The sequence below is a fragment of the Populus nigra genome, chromosome 12 (genome assembly GCF_951802175.1).
Source record: "Populus nigra chromosome 12, ddPopNigr1.1, whole genome shotgun sequence".
Taxonomy (NCBI): Eukaryota; Viridiplantae; Streptophyta; class Magnoliopsida; order Malpighiales; family Salicaceae; genus Populus; species Populus nigra.
The window spans coordinates 11,361,646-11,372,416 of NC_084863.1; the positions used below are offsets into that span (position 1 = coordinate 11,361,646).

A 10,771-nucleotide genomic window follows, 5' to 3' on the forward strand; every position below is an offset into this window, starting at 1 on the left:
AAAAATATTTATAGGCCCCTTGTAAGTTTTTTCGATAATTTTGCATAATATCTGGTTGTAGACTTATACTGTAAGTTACAGACTCGATATTAAAAATACCTAGTTTCCTCCAAAACTTAAAAAAATAAAATTTTTTCATTTATTCGTTTTCTTTTTGTGCATACAGTCAAATCCTATAAGTTTTTCAAGCATATTTTCATAAAAATAAAAAATCATATTTTTACCATGTTTTAAAATACAAAAATGAATATCGTAACCAATTTATGATTATCCATTAGGATTTGATCTAAATACAAAAAATACAAATTATTCAGTTTGAAATGTTAGGAATTAGTTATATTTAAAAAATAAATGCAATGCTAAAATTTGGGCCTTAGAATAACTAGGCTTTTACCCAATAAGGTAAAGATTTCCTTACAAAGATAGATTTACCTTGAACCTAAGACAAGACCAAATGATAGAAATGCGGCTTAGAATAACAATTAAACAACAATGCAGCTTATGTTAGGTAGGGTGTACTGGGGTGATGCGTCTTCTCCTTGCACAACCAATCCCTTACCCAGACTCTTGCAGACCATAGGTTTTCTAGTAACCAGAATACTAGGTGGTGACTCCTGAACTCAAAATCCTAATTTTATAATTACCCCTAAACCTTTTTTCCAACAAACCTCCTAAAAGTCAGACTTGCCATCGCTCAACATTGCGCATGCCTCGTGACAACATGCAAACTCATCAATAAATACACAAAATCCATTATTTATAGCCTCCCCAAATGAAACATTTGAACCTCCATTTAAATAACTAGCCCATCCTATGATAACTTGTTTAAAATATGACATTCATAAGCCTAAAGTCTTGATAGCTACAAAACATCTAATTGTAGAATGTTACTCCTCTTTATTAACTACTACAACAAATCCTATTTGTTACTCCTAATTAGTTAAATATCTTCATTGGTAAACAAAAATGTTGGAAGAGTTTAATGCTTTGATTTGAAATGGCATGTTGTCCCTGGTTCCACCTATACCATATCTTAATGTTATTGGCTGCAAATAGATATTTAAGATCAAACATCATTCAAATGAGACTATTAATAGGCACAAAGCTCACCTTGTTGTAAAGGAATTTCATCAACAACAAGGCATTGATTTTGGAGAAACCACCGGTCCTATTGTCAATCTCTAACTATTTGTTTGACATATACAAAGTAAATGTATATTTTTACTTCTCTATATTGATGATATTTTCATTTTTGGTAGTGATACAAAGGGTATTAAGAGTCTTATTTAGTATTTATCATCTCATTTTGATATGAAGGATCTTGGTTCCTTAATTTTTTTCATGGGAATGGATTTTTATTATTACTCTAAATCCATCACTATCACTCAAACAAAGTATGGTATGAATATTTTAGAGCGTTCTTTTATGATTAGTGCTAAACCAGTTTTCATATCGGTGGCATGTGGCTTTATAATGTTCAAATTTTATGGTGATTCTCTTGATGATGCTACATCATATTATAGTATTGTTGGAGTATTACAATAACTCACCATAACAAGACCATATTTATCCAATGCTGTAAATCAAGTCTATCAATACATGCATTCTCCCACAATAGTAAACTTTGAGGCTGTCAAACGAATATTACATTATCTTAAAGGTATTGTTGGCTCTGGTATCACTTTTCTCCCAGTATCTTTTTTCTCTTTTAATGTTTTCTTTGATTCAGATTGGGCTGGATTACTAGATAATTATCGTTCAACAACAAGTAGTTGTTTATTTCTTGGTCCTAACCTCATATTATGATGCTCTAAAAAACAATTAACAGTTTCATACTCTATTATTGAAATTGAATATCGAGCACTTGTTACAATAGACTTATGTTGGTTACAATCTTTACTTTGTGATCTAAGTATGTCCTTGGCTAATCCTCCTACCCTGTTTTGTGAAAATATTAGCACTACTTATCTTGTTCCCAATCCAATACTGCAAAAAACATATAGAAATTGATTACTATTTTATACGAGAATGTCAAGCACGAGGAGCTCTTCATGTTCAATTTATTGGAAGTGATAATCAGATAGTAGATGGATTTACTAAAGTCTTGTCTTCACCTCGGTTTCAAAACAAACTCAACAATCTCTCTACCCATAGAGTATGAGGGAGGATGTAAGAAAATATCACTCCCACATATGCAGTCAAGAAAATTGTGCCAATAATAGAAATAGTCTAGCAAGGAAAGGAACATCTCATGATCCTTTATAGCTGCAAAACAATCCCATGACAATTGCAAAACGCTTCCTTAACTAGAGCTATTGGAACTTATCTTATGATCATTCTTCATTGTGATTATTTACTCTTCCATGTATATCTATACAAATCTTATATGATAAAGCTCACTACAAGATTTAACAGTTTTACCGACGAAATTTTTCTGTCAGCGTAAGACACATATTCCATCGGTAATTAATTTACCAATGAAATCACCGATGGAAATGCTCCATCGGTGAATCTTTCATCGGTAATTTTTTATCCATTGGTAATAAAAAAATATTATTACTGACGAAACAGACGCGTAAAAAAAAATTACCCGCTTCATTCCGTCGATATATCCCTCGAAAAATACCATCGGTAATTATTTAAAAACATTTTAAAAAAATCCATTTTATAAAATTGTAAAATAATTAAATTAACATAAATCAACACTCTATAATATATACTCAAAATGCTTGGAAAAAAGAATAAGAAAATCAACTCAAACAAATTTGCAACAAATAAATAAAACAAAAAAATAAATTCAACTAAAAAAATTCATATTAAAAAAATGAAGTTGCAATTGCTAAAAAAATAAAAATCCTATAAATAAATCAAATAAAAATTGATCTCATATGAAAAACAAATCTCATAACAACATTTATACAATTATTAAGAACAAAAACAATTAAAAATAAAATAAAAAACAAATATAGTGAAAAAATCATGAAAAAAGAAGAAAAAAGAAAAATCTTACCTTAATATAGTTGCAAGTGAAGCTAAGGAAAGAAAACAAATTATGTAAAGCATATTAATTAAAAAAAAAACTAAGAGGATAAAATAAGAAAGAAGAAGAAGACATACCCGAGCATGGAGGAGAAGAGAAGGAGATGAGGATAGAAGAGAAAAGAAAGAAATAGATATTGATGTTTTTTACATATAGTGAAGAAGAAGAAGAAGAAGAAGAAGAAGAAATGAGTCTGTCTCTTATGAAATAAGGGGATTCAGACTTTTTATTGGGGCGAGTTAGCGACAGAATTATCGACGGAAAATTAAATATTAATATTTTTAATTATTTCGTCTGTAATATTTCATTAAAATTTTTAATTTCATAAAAAGTATTTAAATGAATTTTTTCAGAAAACTGCCAAATAACACAGAAGACTTTTCAATCCGTCGGTAATTTTGTCCATAAAGAACAACAATTAACAATGCAATTAGAAAGTGAATAGTTCTGGAGCTCTTTGAAAAATACCGATAGAAAATGCCGATGGATTTACCAATGAAATTACCGACGGAATTTATTCCGTCGATAATTCTGTTGGTAAAAATAGCACGTTATCATTTTTTTTGTTTTTTTTCTTACTGTAATTCTCTCGGTATATACCGAGAGAATATTTCTATCGGTAAATCCCTCGAAAATTTACCGATGAAAATATTCTCTTAATATTTTTGTTTATATTTATTGATTTTCTGGTAATGACTACTGACCAGAGTTGGTTCAAGTAGAAATGTCCACTTCATATCTTGTTTCTTCAATGACTTCATTGTCACGAGTGCGTACCACTGTTTTTTGTTTTTCAAGTCATGTATTATTAGTTTAGCTTTCATATAACTTTAAGTTAGTTTGGCATTTTTTCTATATGATCTCTGTAAAACCATCTATAGTCAACGATTTATTTTACATTCTAGCCCTGCCCTGCCTTGCCTTGCCTTGGCATTATTGCTATTTTGGTTTTTTTGGTGCAATATTACGAGTAATTGCCAATAAGTACATGTATTTTCTCGTAAACTGTTGACCATCACATCTATGTATGTTTTTAATTCTACTTGACTGCTTACACCTGTATAACAATGTAGTTGACAGTTGGAAGTATGTTGTAGCCTTGATAGATCACGAGATTCATCTCCCCTATCACCGCAACTTCATTGGTTCATACTTTAACAATTAACACATGACTACAACTAAAAGTTCCTCCAATTGCTTTTGTATGATCGTTTTTATCTCATATGATATATGCTATGTCGAATAGCTTAAAGCAACAGCACCTGTGATTCCAATAATAGCGAATTCGAATCCAAACCCATCTTGGTGGACTATAAATTGAGCACCATCACCATGAGGATACGTACCTTCATATATCATAATCAAGCATAAGGGGAAACATGAGGAGTTTCAGTGCAGATTTGGTTTTGTCAGTCACTTTACTATTAGTGTTGTTAGCCACTCGAGCTTGTGCACAGCCACAGCAAGGCCAAGTACCTTGTTTTTTCATTTTTGGGGACTCATTGGTAGATAATGGAAACAACAACAGGTTGGTTACACTTTCTAGGGCCAATTACAGGCCTTATGGCATTGATTTTCCGCAGGGTGTCACTGGTCGATTTACCAATGGTCGAACATATGTCGATGCCTTGGGTAAGTTTCGTTTTATGATATGCACTTGGAATTTTAGAAAAGAAAAAACAACCATGGAGGTTGCTATATTATGCCCACAGCGTGAAAATGTATATATATCTAACTTAACTACATTGCATGTATTTTTGCAGCTCAACTTTTTGGGTTTCGAAATTACATCCCACCCTATGCGAGAACCAGGGGCCCAGCGCTATTAAGGGGAGTGAATTATGCGTCTGGAGCGGCTGGCATCAGAGATGAAACTGGAAACAATCTGGTACTTGGCCACATTTTTACCATTAATATCTTGATGCATATGCAAGATGGAGCATAGTTTGACAATATGATTAGTAAATAAGATTGAATAAAAAGAGCTCAGTAACCTTATGTGCATGTTTTGATAGGGGGGTCACACCTCAATGAACCAGCAAGTAGCCAACTTTGGCATGACAGTGGAACAAATGAGGAGATATTTCAGAGGAGATAACAATGCACTCACTAGCTATTTAAGCAAATGCATCTTCTATTCTGGGATGGGAAGTAATGATTATCTCAACAACTATTTCATGTCCGACTTCTACTCAACTAGCCGTGATTTCACTTCAAATGCTTTTGCGGCTGTACTTCTTCAGGATTACACTCGTCAGTTGACCGTAAGTAGATAGATTATCAAAAATTGTTTTTTCAAAATATTTTTCTCCGAGAGAATGAACATGTTCTCCTTCGAATCTCAGCAACTATATGCCTTGGGAGCTCGGAAGGTGATTGTAACTGCAATTGGCCAAATTGGCTGCATTCCATATCAGCTCGCCAGGTATAATGGTACCAACAGCCGCTGCAATGAGAAAATCAACAATGTTATTTCTTTATTCAACTCAGGGCTCCTCAAGCTAGTTCAAAATTTCAACAATGGCCAATTGCCTGGAGCCAAGTTTGTTTACCTCGATTCGTATAAAAGCTCTAATGATCTGTCTCTCAATGGAACCTCCTTTGGTAATTATTACTTGCACGTTAATTTGTCATAGAAACCTCAAAATCCTGCTCACTTATCCTACAAGTATGCATGTTTTGAATTGTGAGAATGATATACAGGATTTGAAGTAATAGACAAGGGATGTTGTGGAGTGGGGAGGAACAATGGGCAGATAACATGTCTTCCTCTTCAACAGATATGCCAGGATCGCAGTAAATACTTATACTGGGATGCCTTTCACCCGACAGAAGTGGCAAACATCTTACTCGCTAAAGAAACATATAATTCACAGACTTACACTTATCCAATGAGTATACAACAATTGACAATGCTATGAGAGAGGGATCAAATTCAACTCTTTATGCCCGTCTTCCTGTGATAGCACTACTACATATGTTTGGTTGGTTTTTAGTATTTTGTTCGAAGCTATTGAGTTAATGCTTAATGTTAATGTGTGGAAGATGGTGTAATTGTTTCCTTGTTTCTTAACACCAATTCAGTGCTTCCAGCTTCCATTCCTTCTGTAATAAATGTGGTGAGATTGAGATAATAAAAGCAATTGAAATTTCCTAATGCTTCATTATAGCAACGGAAACACGTTTTCGGGAATCCAAGGCAAGTATCTTTCTTTTCAAGGCTGAGTTTCCTTGAAACAAAGTCTCCAAACATGGTCCCCAAGAATCGCCAAAACTAATGCGTCTCTAGAAGTTCAAGTCTCATTGTAGCAGAGAAAAGTTTTTAAATGTGCAAGGAAAAACAAAATGAAAAACAGCTAGGCTTCTTATTTTGGACACGGGAAAAGGAGTCAGTGTTTTAGCTGGGTTCCTATTTGATTGATCAAATACAAGACGTCTTGTAGTGAACACTTGCTGCAATTAGTCACCGCAGTCGGAAGTTAGACGTCTAGGGCCAGGATACGATTTGGGGCGGGGCACTAGTTTTGAGCTCGAGGGAGCATAGTTCCACTGCGTGTCAGAGCACATAGCAATACCAGTGATCAGCTTACAATGCTTGCAGATTTTGGTTGAAGATATTGATTTTAGAATTTAAGACTCACCATACACAATGCACTGGTGAAACTACTGCAAACATATTTGTAGACAGAAAAATTAAAAAAGGCAACATTTCTGTTGAAATTATTTCAACTGCATTAATTACTGCTCAGTATCAAGAACTAGACTGCGGGGCAGCCTGTTCGTTCTGCTTTCTTTCTCACTTATTCCGAAACATAGACAATCACACCAAAAGAGCAATGTATCCAAGATAGAGAGGTTTTTTTTTGAAAGGGATAGGGAAAAAAACCAAATCAAAGTAGTTGCATTAATGGTAGCTATTAGAACATGCACATGCACATGCACATGCACAACAGTTCTTTGCTTTTAAATACAAAATAAACTACGACTCTCATAGATCAGTGATGAAATAAAAATTATGATGGCATGAATGAAACAAGGATTCCTGTTAATTGGATTCCATTTCAAGATTGGCAAGCTGCTCTATGTTCATAGGATAGACCTTGCTCAAGTCCCCATTGAAGGCCTTTCTTCCCATCAAAACATTCACAGCTTCTGTTGGGTGGAATGCATCCCAGAACACATACTGTTCTCTGTTAGGACAAGGTGTTTGGAATGGAAGACATGTAATTTGACCTCTATTTCTCCCAATGCCGCAGCATCCACGGTTTATAACACTAAATCCTACAAAGAAATATCAGCGAAAATTAAAAAAAAAAAAAAAACTACTCAAGATACAATACACATAATTTATTAGAGCCAAGGGGCACATACCATATGCTGGGGAGTTGGTGAGGATTTCTCGGAACATACGAGCAACATCAATAAAAATGAATTTTGCTCCTGGCAACTGATTGGCATTGAAGTTTTTGAGCATAGCCTTCACATTTTCATTGAAAGGTTGAACTAGCTTGTTAACTGAATCAGAGCAGTTTCCTGCAGGGCTCTGGGCCAAGATGCTAGGAATACACCCCATCACTCCTAACCCTGCAATAACAAATTTACGTGCTCCAAGATTGTAAAGTTTAGTTAGTTGCCGGCTATATTCTTGAATCAAGAGATCTGCAAATTGTCTGCCATTATACCGATTCCTCGTTGGATAGTTAGGCATGAGATAGTTATTAAGGTAGTCATTGCTGCCCATCCCTACGAAAAATAAGCTCCGTCCAACTTGCCTAGCTACATCATCTGCTCCAAGTGTATCTGTAATCTGATCGAGCGTGTTCTGAAAATTCCTTATCTGTTCATCAAATGGTATGCGACCAACCTGATCAAAACAATAATACATCCAAAAAAATTAGTCCATGTTATATCAATACAAGTATGCAAGTTTAATTTGGTCATGTGTGATGGCCAACCAAACATCTACTTGATTATATTCTATTCCTGTGAATACAAAAGGGTCATTTAATGTCTGCCACAGACACTGTAAATTGCTTGGTTCGTAGGCAACGTAGAATTATATTGCATTCAATACAGAAACTGTAAATACACAAGAAGGTGCCAGAATAACTAGATCAATGGTCCAAGTATAATGAACCATGTAAAGAAATCCAATAGGTTTGAAAAACATAAAATTGGTATCAAATGACCCCCACGAAAAATGATTCAGCAACCATGCTTGCATATCTTTAAGGCTTCATTAATATGTGTGATGATGCATACTCCTTAATTCTGTATGTATGAATGGATATGCTTACAAAGTTTCTGCCTGTGACATCAAGGATTCCGGCAGCTGCAGAGGCATAGTTGATACCATTAAGCACTTGATCTCCTGATGCCTCAGAGTAAGCAGGAATCAGAGGAAGTCCTAGTTGTTCAGCTGCGGAAGAAAATGGACAAAAGCAAAGTTTGGTAATCACAAACAGGAGATCAAAACAGGACTGCATTATGGTGTCATCATACTGTTGGTCAAATGCCTTGTATTAACAATCACAAATGTGTGTGCTTAGCCAACTTCATAGAGTATGCTGCATTGCAATATTTGTAATTATCATTTGGAGAATTAAAAAATGACTTTTCCTTTCAAGAAACCAAAGAAAAAAGTAAATGAATGGTGTAAAAACCGACCCTAATAATATGGAAAAGAATGTGCTAAGCATCAAACTACTGTCTCCATATTCCAAGTGGTTTAAAGCAAGTACAAAAAATATAGAGGTCTGTCTCCTATAAACAATATTTCGTCTGACTATCAAAGAAGATAAAAGAAAGGAAACAATGGCCATGAAGAAAAATATTATATGTCTGCATGGCATCCTGAACTCAAATACTACATGAAAGCTTAACATAAAAGCAAGGAAAGCCAAAGAAGAGGGCAGTGAGAGGTTTACCAATTTCATCAACCATGGTGTAACCATTGGAGAAACGACCAGTAGGACCACCATTGAAGTCAATGCCATAAGGGAAATAGTTGGCCTTGGCAAAAGAAGGAAGGTTATTGTTATTGCCATTGTCAATGAGTGAGTCTCCAAATATAAACATAGCAGGCACCATCTCCCTTCTCCTTCCTACTTGTGATCCAAACGGATCCACATTTTGGCCTAAACCTACACCCAGCACCAAGAAAATCACCAGCATGCAAGGCAGCTTGAAGGTAGCCATCTTGAGCTAAAGAGAGGAAGTAAGACAGTAGGAGTGATAATTGAAGAGTTGTAAAGTAAGAGTTGAGATCTTTGTAATCGTGAAAGGAGCTTTAATACAGGATGTAAGGTGGGTAGTTCAGAACTAGTAAATGTAGTCATCTGTTTTCTCCATTGCAGTAATTACTAATTACTCTCTGGTATGTGCATGGCCCCCAAATACAAGCAGGCATTTTCACACTTGTGCATCTTGGTCCCTTCTTTTTCCCTTCTGAAAAAAAGAAACTTTGAAAAAAACCTTCAAATTTATTGATTCAAATATCACCAATGTAAACTCCAAATCTTGTTGTTCCTTGGAATTCGAATTGTATCTTCTTAACCTAAAACGACAAGGGTGGCAATATCTGGGGAAAACAATGCTAGTAGGGGTGGCATTAAGCCATTAACAAAGAAAGAGCATGCTGCCCCCCTAAACAACCAAGCCAACCACTCATGTTATTGAAGGAAGGCCTTGAAATCTCATTATACAAATATCATGAAAGTTTCATGACTCAAGCTTTTGGAATAAATGCGTTTATGTCCATGCATTAGTACAGTAGGTGATAATTTCCTCCCAAACAAAAATGTTGCAACGAATATTTTATTAGAAAATAATATAAATTATATTTTAAGATTTAACAGTTTATATTATTAAGTTGAGATGATTTTTTTTTGATATTAGAGTCTTGATAACCAAGTAGTTACGAGTTCAAGTCTTATAATCTCTATTTATTTAATAAAAATTAAGCACAAAATAACATGAATCTGTATAAATATCAAGTTTAAAGAACTTTCATTTAAGAGGATGTGTTAGAAAATAATATAAATTATATTTTAAGACTTCATCTAATAACTTAAACTATTTAGTTGAAATGATTCTTTGACACAATAGAATATAATTTGGTTTGCTTTCAAGTACTCAAATGGAAGCTCGAATCTGACAACACAAGCGGCTCTGCAGGATTTAATTGAAGCATGCAAATTACCAGAGACCGATAATTGATTATGGTCCCAATGTCTACTACCTGCGCACTAATTAATTTATTTATAGTTTTAACTTTGCATTCTATACTTAATTTGATGTACCTTAATTATAATGTCATATACTTTTTTAATTATTATAAAAAGATATTCCAACTCGAAATTTCTTGAAACACAAAGAACACTAATGCATGTAGCTCCATGATATATATTTTAGGTTCACAATAATCCTTAACAAGTAGATTTTAGACACTCGATAGCTAGACAAACCCTTTAATTATTTTTATAATCCACATTTGCTTGATTATTCTATAGTAAGCTATCCATAAGGTGGGGAAATTAACTGAATTATCCAAAATATTGATAAAAATAGATCCGAAATTAACTAATGGTTTTTCAAGTTTTTTTTCCTGGATAATTTCATTTGAAATTTTTTAAAAAATTCACTTAGCTCAATTCGGTTTAAGTTTCAAAAAAAAAAAAACCAAAATGGGAAAACACATTATAAACTAAAGGTCTATTAAATCAAAGCCTA

General features: G+C 34.1%; 2 protein-coding genes across 2 annotated transcripts; one reads left to right on the top strand and one right to left on the bottom strand.

Moving 5' to 3' along the window:
* Positions 1-4,366: 4,366 nt before the first annotated feature.
* Positions 4,367-6,197, top strand: LOC133669641 (GDSL esterase/lipase At1g33811). Its single transcript, XM_062089855.1, has 5 exons — positions 4,367-4,672; positions 4,804-4,928; positions 5,056-5,304; positions 5,386-5,644; positions 5,744-6,197. Exons 1-5 carry the CDS (start codon positions 4,420-4,422, stop codon positions 5,959-5,961), a joined length of 1,104 nt encoding a protein of 367 aa, XP_061945839.1. The 5' UTR covers positions 4,367-4,419; the 3' UTR covers positions 5,962-6,197.
* A 777-nt stretch (positions 6,198-6,974) lies between these two features.
* Positions 6,975-9,271, bottom strand: LOC133669003 (GDSL esterase/lipase At1g71691-like). The gene is made up of 4 exons (XM_062089020.1): positions 8,968-9,271; positions 8,338-8,459; positions 7,412-7,904; positions 6,975-7,321 (listed from the first exon to the last, which is right to left on the bottom strand). Exons 1-4 carry the CDS (start codon positions 9,236-9,238, stop codon positions 7,086-7,088), a joined length of 1,122 nt encoding a protein of 373 aa, XP_061945004.1. The 5' UTR covers positions 9,239-9,271; the 3' UTR covers positions 6,975-7,085.
* Between the last annotated feature and the right edge of the window lie 1,500 nt (positions 9,272-10,771).

Bases quoted from the DNA above. Each gene is read 5' to 3' on its own strand.
- LOC133669641 (XM_062089855.1), top strand. From the start codon at position 4,420: ATGAGGAGTTTCAGTGCAGATTTGGTTTTGTCAGTCACTTTACTATTA. The intron at 4,673-4,803 runs GTAAGTTTCGTT...GTATTTTTGCAG, and splicing joins AACATATGTCGATGCCTTGG to CTCAACTTTTTGGGTTTCGA. The intron at 5,305-5,385 runs GTAAGTAGATAG...TTCGAATCTCAG, and splicing joins ATTACACTCGTCAGTTGACC to CAACTATATGCCTTGGGAGC.
- LOC133669003 (XM_062089020.1), bottom strand. From the start codon at position 9,238: ATGGCTACCTTCAAGCTGCCTTGCATGCTGGTGATTTTCTTGGTGCTG. The intron at 7,905-8,337 runs GTAAGCATATCC...TGTTTTGATCAG, and splicing joins ATGTCACAGGCAGAAACTTT to GTTGGTCGCATACCATTTGA. The intron at 7,322-7,411 runs GTATGTGCCCCT...ATTTCTTTGTAG, and splicing joins CACCAACTCCCCAGCATATG to GATTTAGTGTTATAAACCGT.